The 26624-nt window shown below is 40.7% G+C and overlaps 1 protein-coding gene and 1 long non-coding RNA gene across 3 annotated transcripts in view; one reads left to right on the top strand and one right to left on the bottom strand.

Annotated features, from left to right (window-relative positions):
* LOC148423821 (uncharacterized) overlaps nt 1-26624 on the bottom strand; it is a 78094-nt gene that overhangs the window by 28075 nt on the left and 23395 nt on the right. The gene's annotated exons all lie outside the window — the stretch shown is intronic.
* Nucleotides 8046-24106, top strand: LOC148423822 (matrix-remodeling-associated protein 5-like). 2 transcript variants are annotated; one of them, XM_088414619.1, is made up of 12 exons: nt 8046-8423; nt 9398-9585; nt 9940-10069; nt 11572-11813; nt 12854-13005; nt 13644-16912; nt 17607-17748; nt 18481-18616; nt 18693-19787; nt 19880-20087; nt 20844-21065; nt 21164-24106. In XM_088414619.1, exons 2-12 carry the CDS (start codon nt 9407-9409, stop codon nt 23036-23038), a joined length of 7650 nt encoding a protein of 2549 aa, XP_088270745.1. In that variant the 5' UTR covers nt 8046-8423; nt 9398-9406; the 3' UTR covers nt 23039-24106. The 2 variants fall into 2 exon arrangements, with proteins under 2 accessions (XP_088270745.1, XP_088270746.1); XM_088414620.1 differs by lacking the exon at nt 8046-8423 and adding an exon at nt 8464-8683.

The following is a 26624-nucleotide window of genomic DNA, read 5'->3' as shown; positions in this document are numbered from 1 at the left end:
AGGAACCACAGAGGGGGTGGGGGAAGGGAGGGTTTGGTTGGATGCGAATTGCCACCAAAAAAAAAGGAATGCATTTAATTCAGCAACACGAGAAGATTGTGCAGCATCATTTTTTTATGTCTTAATGACAGTGAGTGCCTGCAATAAGAATGTAACAAAATAAAGGCATACAACAATTCGAAAAAGAGCAGCTATGGCACTATTTGGCAGTAAGTTGCTTCATGTTCCAATTAATTTGTTCTTAATTTAAAACGAAAACTACTTTTTCTGTCATTTAAAAGTATTATGTTAAGATTGTCTAAATCTTCAGATATCTTCAGAAATGGATTTGCACTGGTGTCCATAGGAGTATTTTATTCAGCAACTCTAAAGGATTGTGATGCGTCATTTTTTTTTTTTTTTTATGTTGGCTCATCTGCCAGAAAATTGGGTCACGAATAACGACTGTATAAGATTGAACAAAATAAAGGCATACAGCATTTTGCAAAAGATCAACTAAAACACTATGTGGCAATGCTTTGCTTCATCTTCCAATTAACTTGTTCTCAATTTGAAAAGAAAAATGTATGTTAAAAAAAATAGTTTACATGTTCAAAGGGAGTAGGAAGAAATTCAAGAATTTGTCGGGTCCTACCCTTTGTTTTTACTAATTTGTTACATAATAGATAAATACTAGGTAAGTTATAGTCTATAATAATGTAATATGTCATAAATAAAACAAAAGTGAAAGACACACCTCTTAATTCCCAATTTTCTACAGAATATCAAGTTTTATACAAGATTAAAAACATTTGAGTAACATATAAAATCCTTCTCTTTGAAGAAAAAAAAATAGACTATTTCCCACGTTGAAAACACGACGATAATAATTTATTACTCAATTTTATTTCTTTACTGAGGAGTTGTTTGGTCCAAAAGAAAAGAAATCCCAATGGGAATTAAGGGTCTCATTGAGGTCAGAAGTGGCGTGTGTGGAATTTGTTTTGTATGGTTTTATGTTGTGGGTACATCTCTCAACTTCGCAAACCGCCAAAATATTCAAGCTTGAGCTTTGATGTCATTGACCAGCAACCCTGCAAATCATTTCCTCTGATTTTACAAGACTTGTTGGCTTTAATCAGCTGCTGATGTTTACCTTTGACGCTGCATTTCAAGATGTGCCTTCTAAGTTATTTAGCAAAGCAGACATGGTGGTTGAGTGCTTCACATAACTGCCTCACAAAAAACAGAAGGTCCTTGCCTAGAATCTGGGTCAAGTAGTTTTTCATTGCCTCAAACAGTAACTATTTTATTATTGAAAATGATACAATATGCATTTGTTTACTGGAGCTGAGCTGCATGAAATTATTGTACACACACTGAATGGAATCCCAACTAGTTTGTGTTTCAAGGTATCATAATTGACATAATCTAATGAGTGCAGGCTGTGCAAGAATTCAAGAAACAGACACAGCTTTAAGGCATACCGTTTAACCCTAAACTCAATACTCTTAGGATTAATAGTACGGTTATTCCTAACACTACCCACATATGAAGCATATTCAATCATGACCACCATATCTATACACTTGCAATACGCTAATATATTAGCCATACTCTACTGCTAAACCTTAAACATAACCTAACAATGAAGCCGCACTCGGTAGGGATGAAGGAGTTTAAAAATATATATATATATATCAGTGGATAATTTGACTTCTATTACAATTTTTACGTCAGTACACACAAGCAATAAAATAATCTGCCTTACCACAAACAATATCAGGCAAATGAAGCATGAAATATCTTCTGCTCAATTAGACCTGCTAACATCACACACACTTTGACTTGCATTCTTTGAAACATTCACTATGACATCTAACTGTATATTTATTTCAAGATTTTACATTCATTCCAAGATTTTTAGTTGAGTAATTGTATGTTACAAGCTTCATAGAAAATGAAAATGTAATTAATTACAATTAGTTATGAGGAAAAATAATTTAAGTGCATATATATATATATATATATATATATATATATATATGTATATTGCAAACTGTAGCTTTTAAGATTTAAAAATGGCATCCTACTGCATTCCAATGTGGACTTATGTTTAGCCCAAACACATAATAAAAAATCCAAAACGATTCCCTAACATTAACTTTGAATATCTCTAACTTAATACTCTCGCTACCCAAATTCTTTCCACAACACTAACCTCTAAAATAACATTTGCCAAACATTAAAGACACTCACAGATTGACACCTCCAGATAATATAAATGTTACAGTACAGTATACAGAGAAAAAGAGAGCAATGTAACATAAAACTGAGGTCTACATCACGGTCATTCCTGGAAAGTTAATGACTGAATGGCAGTCAAAAAAATAAGGTGAAATGCTAATGTCATCACATCTCAGGTGTCTTGGGCTTCCATGTTGGCCAAAAAGACATTTGTTTTGCTATTAGATGGCCATAAAGAGAACATAATTTTACTTAAGGGTGTGTTCACACCTAAAGGCCAGTTTGCTTAATAGAGGAGGAAAACAGCACTTTGGGGCATCTAACTGTCCAGAAACTGTAAGCCAAAAGTTTTGTGGCTGGAAAATAACGTTGGGTTTATTGGTCGGCCAGTTGTCAAATAAGATGACAACTATTTCCTCGCGGTGTCTGTGTGGATTACATCATCTGCGGAACACTGTCAGGTTATGTTTATTCAATTATGCAGACAGGCCGAGAGTTTTAATACAAGTAGTTTTGATCTCTCCACGATGGGATGTCTCCAAAACCCCGACAAATCCTCTTCGAATCTTGTGCAAATCATCCGAGCGTGTAGTGCGAGTCGATCCGGCAAGGCGTGACCACAGATCTACTGTAAGTCCTCGTAAGGCGCCGCTTCAACCGCCCGGCAACATCCAAATTTGCAGTTTGCCCCGATGTGTTTGGCAGATGACAAAAAAACTAGATGGCGGGGATTGAATCGGCCCATTTCCAGGTTGTGTTCGAATACTGTATGTATTTGAAATTTTAAAGCTTGAAATGTCATCATGTGTAAATCACACGACACCGTCAGGAATGGCGGCGCGCTTTTACTATACTCCAAGGTCTCTCTCGTACCTTTTCCAAGGCCTAATATGAACAAGGCTTCTTTCCAAACTGTAAAACGCAAGGACACAAAATGTGTATCTTTGAAGATATTACCCTAGAGAAGAGCCAAGGAAAAGTACAAAAAGGTACAAAACAGGTGTACAAGACAACACTCCTGGGCTTTTCTCATTCATAATTCAAATGATGTCTCCTTTTTAAGGGAAAATAGGTCTCAAAAGTGGCACAAAACATCAAGAGTTCTCCAGCATGCTTGACGTAAGGCAAGAGAACGGCACACCACACTGCCAGATTATCAAAACACGCATGGGTGGCTCAATATATATATATATATATATATATATATATATATATATATATATATATATATATATATATATATATATATACTGTTTACACATACCGTATTTTCCGCACTATAAGGCACACCGAATTATTAGGCTCACCCTCAATTAATGACATATTTTAAAACTTTTTCAATCACAATATCGTAATACTCAAAGTAATAACAAAAATAACTCACATAGTAACTCTAAACTCTCAATAGCATAATAACTCAAAAGAAACAGGTGAAGCTTACTTTATTAGTTCATTCCCCACCGACGAATCCCAATCTCAATATTGATCCAAATAAAGTGCACCTGCTTATAAGACGCACCATCAGTTTTTTTTTTTTTTTTTAAAAAGGCTTTTAGGTGTGCCTTATAGTGCGGAAAATACGGTATATACATAAAAAAAAACAACAAAAATTAATTAATTCAGGTACAAAGGTGCTTAGGTAACCAATTACTTGATGCACTAAAACTACTAAAGTGACAAATTTAGGTAGCAAAGTAAGCCATTCCTTTAGATAATTAAGTACTAAAATAAAGCATGACTTTAGGTAATACACGGTATACTAAAGTAATCCAAACTACATTAGGTATTAAAGGCACAGTTTAAGATTTTGTGTTTCTTTAAAAACAAATACATTAAATGATTATTTACAAGTTTTTGATTTATTAAATAAATCAAAAACTTGGAAATAAATGTGTTCTCAATGACCACCATTATGTTTGAAATATAATTGTAAGTCTAGTTAACATGAAATATTACTTGGGGGGTGGCACCCCTCTGAGCGCTGCCATGTCTGTTATAGCAACGGACAATGATAAATGCACCACCTCCTGCTGTCCGTAATGAAAAACGGTCTAAATCTGACACATTGTCCCTTTAAAGTATTAATATAATTGATTTAATTAGGCACTTTAAGTATTGATTAATGTCTAAAGTAACGATCACTTTAGTTTGCGGCTACGGAAGGAGATTGTGTTCAACCCTAGACGTACTGTTTACTTTTTTATTTATTTATTCATTCATCCCGAGTGCAGTACATGGGTGGTTCTAAAGGACAGATGAAGTAAATGTCTTTCAAGTGGTCCACAAACTCTTCCCAAAGGATCTCTGACAAAATTTGAGGCCATGACCTTTGACACCCGCAGAGGGCTGGCGCGTCGAATCAATTATTCGGCCCTGAGGCTCAGCGGGAAGCCCTTTCGACTTCAAGAGGGATGCCTGTCATTAAGGCTGTAAATCTCGGAAATGTTAGGACTCTTATTCAGCTCGGCCTACCTTACATAGTTATCTCCAAATAAATACTATAAATGGGAGATTTTAGTCATGTAATTTAAGTGCAGTATGTTCTGGGTTTCTGACAGATATTATCATATTCAACGGTTAAAAATGTTTTGAGAAGCATTTATGAGCACACATCCTCAAACTGCTTCACCCTGGAGGTCATGAGTAATTCCGGGTCTGGCTTTTTCTAAGGATAGCTGTTGGCATCCGGCTGTGTGCTCCTTCTATTCTTGTTTTCACTTTTTTTTTTGAAATGACCTTGACATAAAGAGCGTGTGTGTGTATGCGTGTGTTTCGTCATGCATTCTGCTATCAAATGGCGCTTTCGCATGGAACAACACACACGCGTGATAATTGATGACACAATCGTCATGTTTTATGGCGCTCGCGTATTTTCATACAGCCAGGGATGACATAGCGCCATCAGCACCTCTCTCGCCAACTTCTTTATTGCTCGCAGCTTAAGTGACAGAATGAGAGCAGATGTAAAACGTGCTATTACAAAAAAAGAGCCCCCAAAAGGTCATTAAATAATATGACGAGTGTTACGCACCACAGTTTAACAGATTTTGATGAAGCTTGAAGAGAGGATTTTTGGATACTAAGAAGCCGTTTGGTATGTTCTGAGCCAGGAGTTATTTCTAATGACCTACATCAGATGTTCTTAACCTTTTTTCAATTATGTATGCCCTGTGAATCATTTTTTTTCAGACAAGTATGCTGAAAGATGCAAGGGCTCAGCCGTGTCTTATTTAGTATATTTCAAAACTCTATTTGTAATGGTATCTCCATGTGTATTTTATTCAGGTACTAGTTAGTTAGCAAAATAAGGGCCAACGTTTTGCAAAGGAGTCACATTGTTACACAATTTCAAGTAAAGTTGCTTCAGGTTCCAATTGATTTGCTTTTATTTTGAAAAGAAAACAAGCACTGTTCCTTTCACAACACTGCAAAGCATAAAAATGAAATTTCGTGATTGCTGCAGGAATTCAGTTGGAATACGATCAGTCACGCCATTAAAATCTATTTTTGTCACGTAATAAAATTTTAATTTGCCTGGTGATAGCAACATCAAAGCTTCAATGCAGACTAAATACAACAGCACATTCAGAAATAAGAGGGTCACAAGCATTATCTTAACAACGATGCACTCTGATTGTTAGAATACTGCACCAACACAACAGTGACACACCTGATTGTTGCCTAGTGGAGTAAAAAAGCAATTCAAACCCAAAAGCTATACTTTGACAGCATCTTCTTCTGTCTCCCTTTGTTCACTGAAAGATTGCCCCCTGGTGGCGGCTGCTCGCATCTAAGACGCGAAGGACCATAAGCCACAGGGTTCAAAGTGTCAGAAAAATGTAGCAGGTTGTCGTCAGAAATTTACGGTAATATACAATGTTTGCACTGGGGCACAGTCACATAAGAAGAAAGCCAGCTACACCTCCAAAGAAAAAAAAAAAAAACAACAACCAACGCACCAATACAGTGGCCTACCGTATATCACACAGCTGCAGTGCAGCAAGATAACAGTCAAGTCATCATGCAACAAGCTCGCCTGCTGAGACACGAGCGCAACAGGGAGAAGCATGAAAATAAAAACGGATTCATCTGGGAGTAATCATCTGGTAAAGGCAAAACATTCTATCTCATGTTTAAAGATGTTTGCGGATGTGACGGAGCCTCCCACTTTTATAACCACAATCAAAAAAGTTCAGCGCAGCTCTGACCTTCCGCTTACATCTGCTTCCTAGCACGGCTTAGATCTCAATTACACTTTTGCTATAACGTTTGACCAAGCGTGACTAAAAAGCCCTCCTGTGTATAAAATGTGTCCACCGGCAGAGTGGGCTTTTGGGGTGCCTGGACAGGAGACAACAGCTGAGCCACATCAGGCTATTTTGGTTCTCCCCTGCAGTGTCTCACAAGGATCTTTATGCGCTCACTCACTATTTGGGAATTGAAGACAAATGGATCATCCGCTATACTGTACTGTACTCTACTTCAAATTCGACTTGTGGAGCGACACTGCATTCCACTAATGACTTGTGTCTCACCAGAAAGTTTATTTGCCAAATTCAGCAAAAAGGAATGCGCAAACTATTTTAGGGAATGTCAGGAAAAACCTACTAGATCATATGAATTGGATCAGAGATACTTTAAATGACATATATATATATATATATATATATATATATATATATGACAAAAAATGGGTAAATAGACATGTTATATCCTCTGCATATTTACATGCAATGTATTTGCCATTAGTCCCATTAATACTTGTTCTTTTTATTTTTCAAGCTCATGTGTACATTATTTACTTGTTTCTATGACTAAAGATGTGCATTTATTAACAGAACAGTTTAGAACTTATAATGATTCATATTGATTTAATTTTAAGAATTCACAAAAAAGTTTTTTAGAATGACAGTTTTTTTAAGCTCACGTGGACATTATTTGCTTGTTTCTATTAATAAAGATTATGTGTATTTATTAACGTGACAGTTTATAACTTATAATGATTCATATTGATTTAATTTTAAGAATTCACTAAAGTTTCTTTTAGAATGACTGTCTTTTTAAAGCTCACGTGGACATTATCTGCTTGTTTCTATTAATAAATATGATAGATATTAATTTACAAAAGTTTATTACTTTTGAGTGTACTGGTGTAGATCTTTATCATTTCGTTTTAATTTTAATAATTTACTAAAAAGTTTCTATTAGAATTAGTTAGAATTAGTTATTAGAAGTGTATTACTTTTAATAGCACTAGTTTAAATGTAATGTAAATATGTAAATAATTTACTAACAGTTATTTTCAAAAGACAATCATTTTTAATTTAGTGTATATTTCAAAATTATTTTAATACAAATAATATACAGTAGTATAAAACTTAGAATTTTTTAATAATCTATTTAATACATTCTAACAGCATAAATGATTATTACCAATATATTCGAAAATTATTTGTTTTATTTATTCATTTGTATCTACATTCACGGTATTTTACATGTATTAAAGCAAAATATCTGCCATTAAAATATAGTTGTTGTTTTTTTTTAACGACAGATGGTTAATACGAGTTTACTGTTCAAGTCCTGCATGAATCGCTATCGAATTGCTATAATGCAGCAGGAAAAAGAATGAATGCAAAGCGCAAAAACCGAGAGAGCAACAAGGCATTCCTTGCTCTACCGATCCCTCCCATCCCTTTTCCAACAGAGAGGGACTCCCATTGACGTGATACAGTAAAGAAGTGCAGGAAGCCCCTCCTCTGCCAGTGAGAACCTCTCTGCAAGTTTACTTTAGCCCACTCTCCATTCTTGCACTCAAACATCCACACACACCCAACTGTCATTCACACTCGCCCACGCACGCACGCACACACACACGCGCGCACGCACACACGCAGTGGCTTCCAGTTGATCCCGGGACGCGCACGCACACGGAAGCCGCTTGGATGCTACTTAAAAGCAGTTGGGGATGTTTCTAATTTAAACTTTTACTGTGTTTTTTCTATATCTTTTATTACTGCCACAACTTTGCTTGGACTTTTGATTCACGGTGTGAATGGATCGCCAAAGTCATTGAAAAGAAAGAAAAAAAAAAAGAATCAGGAGGCAAGCAGATTTGTGGGAAATACGCATTTCAACTGGAAAATGAACCATCTTGTGCTGAGTAGGTCATTCCCATCAGACTAAAGGACCGTAAGGTAAGATTTTCATTACTTTTGGTGCACGATGCAGGAATATTTGAGTGCAGATTGGAGGTGGTATTGACTGGAAAATTATGTAAACGTCCGCGTCTAAAACATTGATGTAAAAACCTTTGGGCTGGAGGGACACATTTATTAGCCAATCATAAAATGTGGTTGAGAGTGAAGTATGTGCAACAGTTTATTTTAATAATGATATTCATTCAGAGCTGCTAATTCTACTCCATTACAGACGCTGCAAGAGAGCAGAGTTGCCTGTAAGTCAGATTTTGTATTTAGAGTTTTTTCTGTGATACAAATGCCGGGGCTGCTATAATAAACAAAACTATCGTCCGGTATGCCTTTACCCTAATGATAATGTAGTGAACGAGTAGACAAATAATGCTCTGTGCTTTTGTTATATCATGTAAAAAAAAAAAAAGTCAAATGACCCAGGCAGGTTAGATACATTTACCGGGTAGTAAGTAAAAGGGTTGGGCCAGAAGTGCTATGAAATACAGTACAGGTATACGGGGAGAATGCACTTCCTGTCAATGCTCTCCATTTTACTTAAGCAGGAAATGTTCTCAGAGGCCAGCAGGAAATATTGTGATATGCCAGTCTTTGTTTCAAAATAAACTGCACCATTGTAAGATTTTATTTTGAAGTTCCTCCTTGATGCATGGTAACGGTCAAACTTGATCTTTGCTTCCCAGAGTAGCTTTCGAAGTACTGAACAACACTGTTTTTTTTTCTTTTTTTTTTTTTTCTGAGTGACATTCTTTTTTTGGCTGATTTTTACTACTAACAACTGAGGAACAAATTCCTCAAACGAAACACTAGTCGTGCATGTAGAGGAGCGTCTGTGTTAAATATCGCTGATTATAATTCACGACGCCATTTTTTAATACATGAAAAAATATGACCTTGATTTTTTAAATAAAAAATAACAAAAGTATTCCTTTTTTTTTTGGAATCTGTCTCCCTGCCAGCACTTGAAGATGAATATGTATCTAAGTGTGGGTTTGCTGCTAACTCTGTGGGCCCTGCTGGTTCCCGGGGGCCAAGCTTGCCCCAGGAGCTGTAACTGCTACCAAGCCAGTGAAGTCCACTGCACTTTCCGCTCCCTCCTCACCGTCCCTCCTGGATTGCCGGCGCACACGCGCCGCATCAACTTGGGGTAACAAAGTTCGCACGCTTCACATGTACACAAGCTAATTGTCGGATGGTGCTTTTGTTGACTGCGCCAATACACATGCTGAGTTTGAGAGTCGGTGGCAAAGTGCAGACTACACAAAAATCCTCAGTACCCATTTGGTAAAAAACACAACTTGCTTTTTTATTTTTTTTTTGGGGAGGTGTTGATAGTAAACCAGCACAAATAAATAAATGTTGGATTATTTCCTATTTGTAAGCCAATTTAGAAGACAGGCAATGTCACAAAATGCATTGCGTTTGATTCTGGGGGTTCTACTGAAAAGTAAAAGGTTGGTTGGGTTTAATAATGACTTTTTTTTTTTCACTTCAACTACAGGTTCAACAGCATCAGCAGGATCCATGACAGTTCACTCGCCGGGCTACTGAGGTTAGAGCTATTGATGCTGCACAGCAATGACATTCAGCAGCTGCCGGATGCACTGTTTCGAGACCTGAAATCACTGCAGGTAAACTCAAATGGGAAAACGGGGTTTTCGCTGAGCAAATGACCATTTTTGGAATGGGTGTGAAAATAAAGAAAAGCATTTTCATTTAAAAGGGGGCATGGCCATTAGCTGTGGGTGACTGTTGTAGTTTAAAGGCGACAAAATAAAAAATAGTACCAGTTGTAACATTTTGAATTGGCGTTGTTTTCCATGGCCTGTTTTAATTTTAGTCTAATCCAGGGGTATTAAACTCATTTTAGCTCAGGGGCCATATTGAGTCAAATCTATTCTCTTGTAGGCCGGACTGGTAAAATCATGTTATAAACCAGCGGTGCCCAAACTACGGCCCAAGGGCTGGATCCGGCCCGTTTCCACATTTTGCATAGCGCCCGGAATTAATGCTAGACAAAGATTGTTGTGTTGTGTTTTCTGGGGTATCAATATTTGATTGTTTATTTATTTTTTTTCCCCAGTCAAGATCCCAGAAAGAATTTACTGTATTAATACAGTATTTGATTATATGTGGTATTATGGAAAATAATAAACATTCATATTCAGACATCTCTGCGATCATCACACCTTTTGCTACAAAGTGACCCGGCCCCCTATCTGAAAATAGTAATGTGGTCCTCGAATGGAAAAATTTGGGGGACCCCTGTTATATGCTGTATTTTTAAGACTCTGAAGCGTAACTTTTTTCTCATGATTTGAGTCCTGCTGCGACTTATAGTCCGAAAAATACGGCATCTTACGAACACTTGCTGTCAATGTCAGCATTACACAATAGCATCATCTGCCTGACTGCTAATCCGTTCAAGAGTCCCAGTCTGTCGCGGCGGCAGCTGCGGTCTGGTTTTTCCGTAACTGACTGACATTTTCTAATTGCGTGAATGTAAAAGGTGTTTAAGAAAAAGACATAACATGAATTGTTAGACAACTGCACACAATTATAGTGTAAAACTCACTCCAGGTGCTGACCACGCATGTTACTGTAAGCACTCGTGAAACTTGAATGAAGATGGAAATAAAAGGTGCAGATCATGCAATCGTTTATTTTTTACTATTTGAGTCATGTGTGAGGTTTTAATGGATGACTCCATCCTGTATAATAACTGCATCATCCGCTTTGTTTTTGGACATTTTAACAGGAACCCGAATCGATGTCTCTTTCATCTATTAGCCAATTGAGGGTATATACAGTACTCTATTTGCCATACTGTGGTAATAGGATCCATATTTCCCTGTGTCTGAACTGTCAGCAGCTGGATCTTTTCCACTTGTGGAAGTGATCTCCCCGGAGAGAAGATTTATCATAAGCCTTACAAAAATTCCACAACGTGGTTTTCATCATGCGCAAACTTGAATTACAGTCGACTCTTCTTTCTCCATGACTGGAAGAGCCCTCAGATCACACAAGATGGAAGAAAGAACCTACTTTTAAGTTCATACCAATAGTGTGGATTCATATTTTCGATCTACATTTTAAATGTGAATATTTATTGTTCAATTTCCCCCCGCCGCAGATATTGAAGCTGAGCTACAACAAGATGACAGAGATCCCTTCATCCAGGACTTTCTCGGGTCTGACCTCGCTATTGCGCCTTTACTTGGATCACAACCACCTCCAGTACATCCACCCGAGGGCCTTGCTCCAGTTACCAAGCCTCCGTCTGCTTCGTTTACAAGGAAACCGGCTGCATCAGCTGCATCCCCACGCTCTCTGCACACTTTCCCTACTCAACACGTACTACTTTTCAACTCTGCGGTAGGTGGAGCGTCTAAGACCAAGCATTTAAATTAGGGGATGCACCAAATATGTAAGGTTTTATAGATTGAAAGGAAGCCTAAATTATTTAGATATTTGCAATTACTAAAATTTCTTGCATTGACATACTTTTTTCCGTGGTTGAAATGTCTGACTGCATTTCAGTGCACCACGTGCGCTGCATACAGAGTTAGCGGCTAGTAGTAACTGTAGAAATCATATAACGACAGCATAATTGATTGGCGTTTTCTTAGCATCCTTAATCAGCCACTGAATATGACTTCTTTTTTTTTTTAAATGGCTGCGTGTTGATGTGATGTGAGGGCAATAAAAACGGAGTTATGAGGACCCAAGCTAGCCACTCTGCTAACACACAAAGATTTCAACGACGACTTCAAAATTAAAGCATACTACGACTATTGCAGTGTCTTCCATGTATCATTTCGAGTGTTTATTTTGAGTTTGGCCTAGACAACACGGCATTAGCATGTGACGTGGGCTGTTTGCCTTGGGAGGTATTTTTTTTTTTTTTTTTTGGTTTGCCCGTAGTACCAGGAAGAAAATGGACACTGGGTTGTGATTTCTTTTCTCAAAGCACTGACACACTGTTGTTGGCCACTAAGCAAATTGACGAGTTTTGCGTCATCAAATCACATTGTCAGACATATTGTTTCAGTTTTGTCTTTACTTTAAACTAAAAATGCATTCTTTTGTCATTTTTGTACAAACATTTTTGATGGCCAAAATCATCCCTGACACCACGATTCAAACAAAATATAGTAAGCAAATGTTTGAATCCCCCAAAAGCCATCAAATATTGATAGAAAATATGCCTCAAAGTTTGAACCACCATCTTAAGTGACCCACATATCACAGGAAAGCTCACACCTCAGTAGACCTAATTTTCGTCAGTATCGAAGGATGGAAGGAAAGATTTCACCGAGTGAAAATTGGCTGCAACATGTGTTGGCCTCAGATGTAGCTTTGCTGTATTTCATCCTCTGCGCTGACAGCCTTCTAAAAACTTCCCCTCTCTGTAGACACCTTGATGTGTCCAACAACAGTTTAAGCAGCCTGCCCAGGGCCACCTTGCAGACTGCACCGATGCTGGAAACACTAGCGCTTCAGTCTAATCCCTGGAGCTGCGACTGCCGGATGAGTTGGTTTCCTGCTTGGCGTTTTGCTCACACAGGTTTGTCTCTGATTTTGGCCTTCAATATTACATCGACCAGAGAGGGCAAAGAAAGAATGTAAGGGTTAGCAGTAGAAGCAAAAACCAAGGCACAATTTCGGACTGATTGATGAGCCTTTAATGTGTCTTGTAACTCTTTTTTTTCTTTTTAAATGTCAACTAACGCTTAATGGTTGATATATGGGTTACATTTGCATTTAAATATATCTGGCTGTGTATTGTGTACCTTTGACATCTCCCATCCCGCCTATTTTTAATCACATGCGCCCCTTAACCTCTCATACTAAGAATCTCCTAGACTATTTAAATATTTTCACAAAGACACTAAAGAATGCAGGAATTTCAAATGCCTCTCATTGACATGCTAGACTTAACCTCCCATGACTAATACATATTGGCAGCATTGTGTGCAGGCAGTTGAAACAAAGGCTAATGCTTGCCATGGAATAATTAGGTTTTGCATATTTACGATTTATGAGCAGATTAAGTAACCGTATCAAATTAGTAAGTGATATGAAGTGTAATTAATAGTACAGAAGAGTGTGCATGCTAAATTTGGCATTAGCAACACACACAGACAGCGTTAAGGGATAGGGAATCACTTCCTCTCATCTTTCTTTGTCTGTCTTTCCAAACAGATTTAATGAAATGTTCCGGAGGTCCTCAGTGTCCAATATGCGAGTCGCCGAGTGCCCTTCAAGGTCAAAGCCTGCTTGATCAGAAAGACCTGACCTGCAGCTCCCCTGTCATTACTCTGCGGGGAGACGAAACACATCCCGAGACGGAACTCGGTGAAATCCAACCGAGCGAATCCTTCAGAGAGCCTTTAGGCGCTGCTTCCCTCGGCCTGTCGGATCAACAGGGGAACAGTGTTGAACTGCGCTGCAACATCACTCATTCGTCGAACTCTCAGGATGCGTCTCCTGTTCCGGATCTCTCCCTTCCGTCCACTTCACCTGTTGCCATGGCTCTGTCATTCTCTCTAGAGTGCCCTGTGGACAGAGAAAGCTATGACGGTCTTTGGAGGCTCCTGGCTTACTATAGTGAGACTGCAGTGCACCTCGAGAGGGAAATCATGATGAAGAAACCTCCAAAGTTGACCTACCGTTACAGGCAGGCGGGAGAGACAGAGGAGTATTATAATACCGGCGTCAAAGCCTCTATTTCAACAAGACCACATTGGCTAATGCAGCCAGCTATCGGCATTCAACTTAACAGAGCACACTCGAGCCGAGACACAGTCAACCTCATATATTCAACACGGGTTTCTGCTCAACCTGACCCTACTACAGAATCTGTAACATCTACCACTGCTCACCCATGGGTGCTCATTTTGACTAATCATACCACCACAGCAATAACAGCACCCTCAGGCACGAGGCTGGAGCTCCCCTGCCCTATTTTAAGTTCAAGTCATCGCAAAGTACAATGGATTCTGCCAGATGGATCTAAACTTAACTCCCCATCTACTAGTCAAGATGGTAATATTCGAGTCTCTGACTCTGGGTTACTGTTACACAATGTTGAACTCTCAAATGCAGGGGTTTACTACTGTGTAGCTCAGACTGGCAAGGACTCAGATGTTCTACCGTTGCGTCTGGTAGTAGAGGGCTCCTCTGCCCCATCAACAGGTGAGCAGGTTGGGACTCCCGTCACAGGGGGAGTTGGACAGCCTGTCAGCCTGTCCTGCAAGGCTTCTGGTTCACCAGAACCGCACACATTTTGGGTGTTACCAGACGGAAATGTAGTTAAGAAGGGATTAGCGGTTTTAGGCGGATTTACTGTGCAATCAAACGGAAGTCTCTTTTTTCCTAATCCCTCACTGAGAGATGCTGGTCATTATCGTTGTGTCGCTGTCAACCAGTATGGTAGTTCCTCAGTGTCTATGAGCCTAGAAATAAACCCAAGGAACACTCTGTCACTCCGGGATGCTCCGGGGGGGCCACAATCAGTTTTTGGGAGATCTACAAAAATTCGAGCTCCATTACTACGTCAAATCGGGGAAGGATCAGGGGATGAAGAAGAAGAAGAAGAGAGAACCATTGTAGTCCACAAGAAACACCAAAGTCGTGTTCAACAATCTCCAAACAGAAAAGTCAAGAAGCCCCTAAGACGAGGGCCTTTGCGAGAAGGTCCCTTGCGGAGAGGAGGAAGACCTCTCTCACCTGAACAGAGAAGGAATCGTTATAACACAAACAAACAAAAAATTGACCCACTAAAATGGGCTGACCTATTGGCAAAGATACGCCAAAAGACGACAACCACAAACAACACCGAGGACATGAGCACAGAAAATCCCACAGCAAAATCATCGAGAAGCGATGAAGACAGAGAACGACATGACAGTGGTGATAACGCAGACATAGAAGAAGCGGATGGATCAGAAATGGAGGGCTCATCAGTTGATGATGCTCTCCTGCGTGAGGAAAATCTACAGCCCATATACCCCACTCACACAGCAGCAGTCACAACTGAGTCAAACAAAGACACTGAGAATGAAAAGTCCTCAAACACACTAATGAATGAGAATGTGACGCCACTCCAAACAACAACGGAGACGGAACTAGTAATCTCAAAGCCAACATTTGGAACTAATGAAATTGACCCAGATTTAGAAAGCAAAGATGAGCAGGACGCAAAGCCCACTTCCTCAAGAGTCAGACCTTCAAAACCGCAGAAGGGACAAGTGCCAAATTTAGTCCCAAATACAAGGCCACAAAGCCCTTGGAACTCTCGTAGAAGAATTGGTCAGCGAAGAAGGGTCAACGGCAGGACAAGGGGGCGACCAATGACACCACGTCGACCTTTAGCTGATCCTCTCAACCCAGTGCCAAAAACGGTGATGCCTTACACTGCCACCATTCAGATAGTGACAACAACCACATCTCCACCAACTATATCTGGAAAGACTGATAATATAAAAACTTTTTCAACGCTACATGTCGAGAGAGAAAATTCTCCCCCTCCTTCTGTTCCTGCCAGTGTTGGTTTCACAACTTCAACATCTAACTTCCCTGCATCGACTCCTTCCTCCCGCACTTTATTATCCCCTTACGACACGGACACAAATACAGATGTGATGACTCATTCAGGCAACATAGGAGACAGTGCCGAGTCGGCCGTCTTTAACTCACAAACATCGGCCACCACAGACTCCTATGACGCCTACACAAGCACACAAACAACCTTGAGCTTCAATGATGATGGACCCTCAGGCGATAAGGATGAAGTGCTGGAAAATAATTTGTCGGACGTCCTGAATGTATCTCAATTCTCCACCCCTCTCCTGGACACCCTCTCCTCCACTGTTTCCTTGACAATAACCCCTTCAATCAGTCTTACGACTAATCCTGTCAGCGCTTCTACTAGTGATGTATCTGTCGCGACTTTTGACGACACATTTCCAACATCCACGACATTTGCTTCTACGACCGTTAAGTCGATCCCACTGACCTTCCCGCCCACGTATCAAACCACTGAAAGTGCCACGACAGATTCGACTCTTACATCTACCGCTTATACAACTGTTACGTATTCACCGACCACCCTTTCAATTAAGACGGATCGATTCAAAGCAATTCCCAAAACTAGTATCCCTGAGCTTTCTACTTTAGCAACTGACACGCCTACTTACAAAAGAAGTTTCACCCCGGCTAAAATTCCTAAGAATGAACCTAGTGCATCTTCTATTTCTACCGCCATAACCACAACAGCATCAAGTGCTGCTGCATCACCCGCAGAAAGGCCAAACACGGGCCAGGTCAGCCCCAAAGGGAGGCCTGTGTCTGGTGCTCCACCCCACAGTCGACCCCCAACTGACTGGAGAAACCCTGGAGCGAATTTCATTCCAGATTCACACAGCAGCAGGCCACAGTGGTCTCCATCTCCTCTTCCTGCTGCCCCACGGGTGAGTCTTAATAGATTACAAAAAGGCTTAAAACCAAACGTGTTTTAAAGCCATCACACACCACAATAAGACTGGGGACAAAGCTTAAATCGCTTCACCACTTTTGTCTTATTCAAATGCTAATTTATTCACAAACCTTTTTAGTCTTCATTCTCAGCCATTTAGAAAGTTAGATATTTCTTTAAGGGTATTCTTAAAATGTAATTTACAGCGTTGGTGCATTGCCATCAAACTGCTATTTGCATTCACACCCGCCCAAATGTGTAAACCCTTGGGCAAAAAGCTTAGCAAAAAAATGCATAATATATCTGAAAATAGTCTAATCTGTGATCACATGGCCTGTTGTTAAACCTGAGGGATGTTTATGGCATTTCTCCAATTTTAAGGATTTTTCTGAGCTCTGCCAGAGTCATTTCGAAAGCAGAGATGAAAAACACATGCTCTATTACAACAGCATTATGTGTTTGGGTGTTTAATTCCACTGGATTTATAGCAATCAGACATTAATTCATTTACAAATCTGTGAAATCCAATGTGATGTGAACTACCAATCTGAGAAAACGTTTTTGTAATATTTCAGTGAAATGATTGAAATAATATTCTATTGTGGAGTTTACCAATGTATATGTGTGTTTGTAAATGTAATTTAGTTTTGCGATCTTTTTGTCCCCTCCCGCCCAAACAATCCCTGCAGGTTCCATCTTTAAGATCCAGGCCAAGGATTGCAGACCCGCATATCAGAACGGTGTCATTCCCTGCAGGAAACATGGCCAGGTTGACTTGTGAGGCTCAGGGAGAGCCGAAGCCCTCCATCACATGGACCAAGGTCGCCACAGGTGCGAATTGTGTAACAGATATGCACACACATTTGGCCCGGCATACATGTATAGACAAAATACACAATGAATTTAAATGGAAATGAGGCAAATCTTATCTTCACATTACATTCATGTCGAACATCTCTCTGCAGAATGGTTGAATCTGATTTGTGTGCTGATTTATAACCTCGGCAAATAGTGTGGACCTCCTTGGAAGAAAAAAGCTTGTATATTTCCCATTTCCAGAAGCAAACAAGTAATTTAAATGTCATGTACACAAATGCAGATTTTGTCATGGAAGCAGAACAAAATGAAGACTTTCTGTAGTGTGCTCACCCTTTTAAATGAATATACTTAATACAACCAAATGTCACAGACCGGGCCTGTATCTAACATACTATTGTTGACCTTGTGCAAAGGACATACATGAACAGTACTGTGCAAATTAATTATCTAGTCTAGGCTCACATGTTGATAAATGTAAGAGAGTTTATCAGAAGACCGATGATAGGTCAGTCTTATCAGGATCAGAATTGTCACTGAAAATGGGTGCAGCTCCTCTGTGTATTATCAGTGGAATGGTTTTCCCCCACAGAATAACAATTAAACTGCCCGGAAACACGTCAACCTTAAGGTATCAAAAATACAGAAAGAAATATCCAGAAATCCTAAATGTTTCTAAATGTACTCTGCTCAATTTTTGCCAACTGTTGCCCTTTCTGATAGTTTATTTGGGTCTCGTTTTCTCAGGAGCGGTGATGTCTGTGAATTCCAGGGCTCAACGCTTTGAGGTTCTGTCAAACGGTACCCTTGTTATCCAAAATGTACAGCTACAAGACAGGGGCACATACGTTTGCAGTGCCCAGAGCTTCTTGGGTCGCGACAGGTGAACATTTTTTAATATCAACGCACGAGAGAAAGTGAGTTTGTTTTCTAAAAGGAAAATGTTTCGTCCTGACAAGGCTGCTAACCACGCTGGACGTGTGGACGCGCCCGCCCCGAATGCAGATGGCAAGCTATCGAGAAACCACAATCAATCAAGGTGGGGAGGTCCAGCTGGCGTGTCAGGCCAGCGGGGTTCCAACTCCTCTGCTCTCTTGGGTCCTTCCGGACCGCTCTGTCCTGACCTCCGAGGCTAACTCCAGCAATAGAATCAGCATGGATCCAAATGGAACCCTCCATATTTCGTCAATTTTGCCAAGTGAAAGAGGGGCATACCGCTGTGTGGCCTCCAACTCAGCCGGTGCGGCCAGCGCTTCTGTGCGCTTGCATGTGTCGTCGTTGCCTCCGGTGATTCAGCAACCAAGAGAGGAACACATGCTTTTGGCTCCGGGAGGACATCTTTATGCGGACTGCACTGCCAGAGGGGCCCCATTGCCAACCATGAGATGGCGTATCCCCGACGGGGCTCTAATTCGTCCGTCCCAGTTCCTCCACGGGAACCTTTTTGTCCTGCCGAACGGGACCCTGCATATACAAAAGATCGGGCCCAAGGATGTCGGGAGTTACGAGTGCACCTCTTCTAATGCAGTTGGAACTGATAAGAGGATTTTGAGAGTGCAAATTAAAGAGGAGGCCCGAAGAGCTGAAGTGCCAAGTGATACAAAAAACAGGCCACTTTCATCCCCTCCTCTGAAAAACAGATCTTCGCCCCATCCTGGCCTATGGTCAAAGCCGTTTGACTCTGCCAGATTGACCCCTCTCAGTCCCGATCCCCCATCTTCCCCTCATCAGTCCGCTTATGCTGACTCAGCCTCTAAAATCAATAGAACAGCCATCACCTCTCCCTCACAGCCTACTAACTTGACAAAAACGTCCATGTCCACACAGAACAACACACTCACCTCACACACATCTGACAAAGACAGAGCCTCTGTTATTTTACACTCCTTGCCAGTGTCTCCATTCAGCAAAGCCCGAATCGTCTCAACCTCGCCCCCTGTCACATCTGCGTCCTATGGGGAGAATCTGCAGCTCCACTGCTCTGTAACGGGCAACCCAACCCCCATTATCATTTGGAGGACACCCAGCAGAAAACTGGTGGATATGCATTTCAGGTAGGAAGGCAGAGGATGGGCATGACATGATGGAAATAGTATTGCATTGTTATTCTTTCTCACGATATTTTTCATGTCTGTTCAAACTGAAGTTTTGATCGACGTCTGAAGGTGCACCAAAATGGCACGCTGTCTGTGCAGTCTGTGACGGAGCGGGATGTTGGAGACTACCTTTGCATTGCGCGCAACAAAGTCGCTGATGATTATCGCCTCCTGCGCGTGTCCGTGGTTATCAAGCCTGCAAAGATTGAGCCCAAGCAACCTTTCAATCAGATGGTGTCATTTGGAAAGGCGCTGAAGGTACCTTAGCATCGTGGTTCTCAATCTTTTTCAATGATGTAGCCCCAATGAAATATTTTTTTCAGACAAGTATCCCCTAACCAGTACAAAGTTGATGAAATCTACACCCAAATTAGTTTCCACAAATTGCAAGGGATGATATATTAGTGTCAAAGCAAAAAAATCCAGTGATTCGATTAATGACATAAAATGTCCCAGGTGAATGAGGTCAGTAATCCAATCAGTCTAGTCTTAAAACCAATTTACAAACTTCCATGGATTGAGAAACAAGAACTTTATACAATTAGAGTCAGATTATCAGATTTAGGATGCTTAAAATATATTTGGTTGAAGTCAGAAGTGTGAGGCCGACTGATAGCCCGGTCCTGTGAGTGTACAGAGAAATGTTTATTTTCTAGTACATTATGATTTGAAGCATACTTCATTTTGTGCTCCTGCTGAGTTCCTCAGCCTGGCAGTATGCCGCATTGCTTCATCAGTCAGCCTTCATGAGTGACGATGAATATTTAACAGCTATTTAGCGACCTACTAAAAATTAGGTGACGTAAGATCAATGACACCAAATTAATGGAACAAATTTTTCTATCCTTTTTTTAAAATTCTGTTTATATGAATATATGCATTGACTTGTATGACCTGTGAGTCAAGTGGCAGTGTTTCACAAAAGATGTGCCACATGCCTATGAAACTGATTACCTTTTCCAAGGAATTGATTACATTTTAGAACTTTTACAAATATAATTTTGATCGATGCAGGTGGACTGTTTGGCATCAGGATTACCAAACCCAGCAGTCAGTTGGAGTCTACCAGATGGAAGCATGGTGAACAGTGTGTTACAAGGGGAAGCAAGAGCTGGGCGGGGACGCAGGCTTATCGTTTTCAATAATGGAACATTGCTGGTTCCAGCTGTGGGCAGAGGAGAGGAAGGCGAGTACACTTGTTATGCTGAGAATCAAGGAGGTCAAGATACCATGAAGGTAAAGTTAATGCTGAATTTAAAAAAAAACAAAAAAAAACTCACATTTTCAGAAGTACATTTTTACATTTGAAGCTTTTCTTGTTTAAAATATTTCAGGTTCATGTCAAGGTCATGATGTCTCCACCTATCTTCAGTGACGACAACAGTTACCAAGTTATTAAAGTACGTCAGGGGGCTACAGCGGTCATTCGCTGCCAGGCCAGTGGGGATCCCCCACCAAGAGTGACCTGGTTCTCCCCGGTACATCGTGTCATTCCATCCATTTCTGGTTTTTACTCTGGCCGAGTTGCAGTGGCTTCTCCTGGAACTCTGCAAGTGCGTCAAGCCCAGAAGACTGACGCGGGAAACTATACATGCCGAGCCAGCAACTCAGCTGGGGAACGGAGCATGGTAGTAGGCCTCGAGGTGGACGCTCCAAATCGTGCAAACAATGGCTACAGTGATAACAATGGTCGGATAAGACCAATCAATGGAATGAACAAAGCGACAATTAGTCTTAGTCCTTTAACCAGGAGCGATATTGAAAATGGATTCAAAATGCCTGCTAGTGGAATTACAACCCAGCTCGGCCATGTTGTTAGCATCGGTGTAAACAGGGGTGGAAATATGGATTTAAAATCTCGTAACGGTGGAATCTTTAATAGAAATGCACACGGAACTTTGACTAGCATGATGAGAAACGGTCCCACTTCAGTTCGAGAAGCAAGTGACACAAACAATCTCGGGGCAAGGAGCAATGAAGTCGTTACGGAAAAGGCAAAGAGCGGCATTTCTAGGAATGGTGTGTTTGCAAGCAGTCCAACAAACAATGGTGACGGTAGAGCAAGTTGGGTCACAGGCAGCTCAGGAGTGAGCAATGACAAAAACAGGAACAGTGCTGCTAGTAGCACCGCGAGCAAACATGCAAGCGCGGCAACATCAGGCAAGCAGCACATAATGAAAGGACAAAGTATTCTTTTGCCGTGTCCTTCTCATGGATCTTCACGCTTAACCTGGTATTTGCCTGGTAACGGTGTGCTACCGGCCCCTTACTATGGCAGCCGGCTCACGGTGCATCGAAACGGCTCCCTGGAGCTGCGAGACGCTCGGGTGAGCGACAGCGGAACGCTGGTGTGCGTGGCGAGCGCCGACAAAGGAGAGACGAGGATTCGGATAGAGCTGGAAGTCTCCGATCCGCAAGAAGCATCCCGTTCTCTTTCGTCTGCGGCGCCTCGATCAGAAGCAGCGCAACCAGCCTCGCATTTAGGCCGGAGAGTGCCGGAGGCGCCTCATCCCCCGTTTGCTGTTTCTCAAAAAGTGCTGCCACGTGGCCCATCCTCGCTCGCAGCCCCCGATCCGGTCGGTCCTCCGTCACCCGCTGCCATCTCAGCACCGGCGGTAAGCACTCAAACTGCTTCTTTGATGAGCATTACAAATGGAGAGACTCTTCGCCTTCCCTGCTCTGCTTCTGAAGCCCCAAAACACACCCTGGGTTCCCTTTCTTGGACTTTTCCCAGTGGCAAGGTCATTTCCAGGGGGGAAAGCGGGGACTCTGGCCGGTACTTGGTCCAGGAGGATGGTACGCTGGTGATCCAGCGGGCATCCGTGTTTGACCGGGGCACTTACACCTGTAAATCTACACTCCCCGACACTTCCTCGGTTTCGGTTGTCACGGTTCCCGTCATCATCATCGCCTATCCCCCGCGGATAACAACGGGACCCTCTCCCGTGACCTACACACGTCCCGGCGTGGCAGTGGAGTTGCCCTGCCTCACCATAGCAACTCCCCGGGCGATGGTTACCTGGGAAACACCAGACATGACACAGCTGAGGGTGCTGGGCCAGGCTCGTATCTATGGTAACCGTTATCTCAGTCCCCGAGGTTCCCTGGTCATACAGAAGCCCTCGAGTCGGGACACGGGATTTTACAGGTGCACAGCCAAAAATGTAATCGGGGTGGACACCAAGACCACATACCTGCATGTTATTTAATGAGGGACCTCTCTGACTGACTTTATTCAATGTGTCCCTCATGCCCAAAGGAACTGCAAAGATTTGTTGAGATATTGTTGATGTTGAAGACTCCTGTACAATACAGTCTATGCGTGTTTCATTTCAGTCGGTTTCAAGGTTTGTTTATACACACAGAACCTTTTACAAAGTACTAAATGTGCCTTGTCTTTATGATATGACTGAAACTCATTTCAAAATGGTGCTCAAGTTACAATATTTCCGATTTTATGATGTGCAACACTGTGGATCCTTCTTGGTGATTACATATAAATCAATCGGCTTCCATTTGGAATCCAGCCACCGCGGGATTAATTACATTTTGCACACTTTCTAACTCAGTAACTGCCAAATTTAACAATGCAAAAAGCACAAACATGATGCTCTGCTGGTCCAAAATTCTGAACGCGTTGGACACATACTTTGTATTAGTTTTTCATTTGTAATTCAAATAAACTTCATGTAGATGATCTAAAACTTTTCTTTTGTCAAGGATAGCTCATCTTCTCAATTTGATCTTAAAATATAATGCTTTCCTTCGTCTTAGAATTAATGATGAAGTGTGATAAGGTTTAAAGACATTTTTAAAAGATGTGCCAGACAAAGTGTATCTTTGTAATTATTGATGATAAAAATGACGTTATTGCAAGGATAGCAGCTCATAGCAATCTTCTTTTTATTGCTTTCGTTTTAAGTTATTGATCTTGTGAACGCTTTGAGTTTGACGATGCTGTACAACACGCACGCACGCACACAGACATGCACACACATGCACGCACACACACACAAACACAAACATGTGCTATGGCCCACTGGAAGATTTCATCTTGCTCGCCATGCTATTATCAAATGAAACGCTACATTTCTAATGAAAAAAATAGTATTGTATCATATCCTTTAATACATTTTGTATGGCTGTTGGATAAAGTTTTTTTTGTGTGAAGGCCAAAAGCATCCTCGCTTCTGAGAAAAAGAAAACATGTTGATTCTGTCAAACAAAAAAGTCTTATATGTTTTACAGTGTCAATTTATGAATAAAAAGAAAACAAATATATGTCTTGTTGTTTCCTTTGAGTTAATCTTAGGAAGATATCTTGTTCATTTCCAAGTCAGCTGTCGAAGCAGGAGCGCAACACATGATGATGACATCATACCTTTGGACTGGAAACTGCAATAAAACTCTCATGAGCTTGCTGTGCCAACGGCAAGCCGCGCAACGCCTCTTTGTCTGTCCTCACATCCCCACCAACTATCTCCAATTCAAATTACACCAAGATGACCCAATTAATGATCAACCGATTTTAACGAGATTACTAAACACACATAAACACCATTTTAACAATAACATCATCGATGTTATTGAGATGAGTCATGTAAACAACATGTCTGTTGGCGCAACAGCGAGTCTGTTAATTGAAAGCATTAGCATCTACCACCCAGTTGTAAGCATATTTCACTTTTTTTTCATATTTTAAATGAATTCCTCATGGTTTCCTAATCGCTTTCACCGTGGCCCACCAACGTAATGGCTCCTGCCTATGCTCGAAGTCGGTGAACAAATCATTGCCTTCAGAGGGACACATCACAACACAATGACAGTTGGTACAAACTTGTTATTGACAGTCATGACAAGCGAGTGTGTCAATCCATTAAAGTGTGTGTGAGTATTATTTGAGACCTCACAGCTTGGGAAATAACTTTCTTTCATTTAAGTTCTTGTTTCAGCCACTGTATACAGGATACTCAACGCCGATTCAATTTAATTATTATTTAAGACCGAAATCAGAAAATCAAACTGTTGACTACTGATATTCAAACATTTTAGAGCAATGATGAATCAAATCTAATCGATTATCAAATTAATTGATATTTATTGATAGTTGATTCATTATTTAGATTTTTTTTTTTTATTTTAAAAAATCCCCCAATACTTGGAATTCCACATTCGCATTAATAAATATTCTCTACTTTTTTGTTGTCCTGCTACAGAGGTCCAAACTGCCATAACAAAAAAGATTTAAAGAAAAAAAAAAAATATGATCTCATTCTTATTTTATTCTGAGGACAAAGATGTCAGCAAGAAATGTTCGTCAAATACGGGGCGGTTCTAAGTGTGGTGAACTATTCCCCTATCGGTTGATCGAATTGCGAGTGCAGACACCAACTACAGTATGTAAGCCCAAACAAGAATTCTACCGGAATGATGGGTGGAGGAACTGTTTATTATTTTGGTGTTCAAACATACTCGGACTTGAGATTTTACCTTAGACTTAAGGAATGAATTTGATCTCACAGTATTACAGAAAATGTACGGACCTGCCACATCAAGCAAAATTGACCATAGGCCATAACATGCAAACGCTTGGCTTATGTTATTCTTTAATAATAATAAAAATAACACACTTGCAAAAATGATTATACTCAAGAGCAACATTTACACCGACGTAAAGCATGTTGTCATACTTTACAGCCACATCTGTTCACATTTTACCCCGTACATTAATGACAGCTTCACCATTCCAACTATTTCAAAGACGGTTTCCAAAGAAACACAAATGACCGATCATCTCATGTTTCTAGGAGAACTAACATTTGTGTATTTAAATGGAAACCAGGCTATCCTGCTAGTGTTTTTTTTTTTTTTTTTAACTGAGCTTTGCTGCTCCGACAAGCAATGTTATTTCCGATTGCATTGAAACAAGCTCATAACCGTGGATGAATTGTTTCCAAATACATTTTACTACTGATCTCCTGCTATAATTGCTATCAGTGGTCATAATGAGCGCATTTCCCATTGAGATGTCTCCGATTCTTTTAATGTTCATTTGCAAACCGATACATTTTCCTTAACGTCTCATTAACTCACACCAGCAGAAATGAGCGCTTGCCGGGGGTTTTCCACTTCATTTTCTCATGTGTCGACAAGAAATTGACCATAATAAAAAGGGCTATCTTCCAATGGGAAAAAAAATAAATAAAATACTATTGAATTTACAGAAATGCACGTGCCCATCAACAACCATGTATAGTATTGATTAAAAAAAGCATTCATCAAGATGGATGACCTCTAAATAGCTACACAGAAACTACTGTGACAATTTTACAAATGACAAATAAGGGTAAAGCACCCTAGCTAAACAGCTAATGTCAAATCAACGTAGCAAAAAAGACACGGGGCCCGCTGAATAGAATGTTCACACAACACACATTCCACAGATGTGACCTGTGTGACACAGAGTGCCAAACGTGCGTTGGCCTGTTCAGCCACAGGTCGTCGCCTATTCCAGCGGAGCAGATGGGAGGATGAACTCCGTGGCCATCCTTGACCGACGGTGGCCCTTACCATATTCAACCAATCGATTTCTGCCTGCCCTTCAAAAAGTCTCATTTGAAAGGAACCATTCATTCGCCGTGCGGCGTCTGAAATGGAGCAGAATCAGAACGATCAAACATTCAATTTGCTTGTGCTTTAATGATACAAGGAGCATTCATTAAATTTCAACTGGCTCGAACTTGAACCTTTAGTATTAGACAAAAAGAAATGCCTCAAAGTGGCAAAAAAGGACAA

Source organism: Hippichthys cyanospilos, chromosome 5, assembly GCF_059441005.1.
Source record: "Hippichthys cyanospilos isolate Australia breed blue-spotted pipefish chromosome 5, RoL_Hcya_1.0, whole genome shotgun sequence".
Classification (NCBI taxonomy): domain Eukaryota; kingdom Metazoa; phylum Chordata; class Actinopteri; order Syngnathiformes; family Syngnathidae; genus Hippichthys; species Hippichthys cyanospilos.
This window is presented reverse-complemented; position numbering and strand designations above follow the sequence as displayed.

Coding starts and splice junctions, on each gene's coding strand:
- LOC148423822 (XM_088414619.1), top strand. CDS start 9,407: ATGAATATGTATCTAAGTGTGGGTTTGCTGCTAACTCTGTGGGCCCTG. Junction 16,913..17,606: donor CTCTTCCTGCTGCCCCACGG/GTGAGTCTTAAT, acceptor CAATCCCTGCAG/GTTCCATCTTTAAGATCCAG. Junction 18,617..18,692: donor AGCTTCTTGGGTCGCGACAG/GTGAACATTTTT, acceptor CGTCCTGACAAG/GCTGCTAACCACGCTGGACG.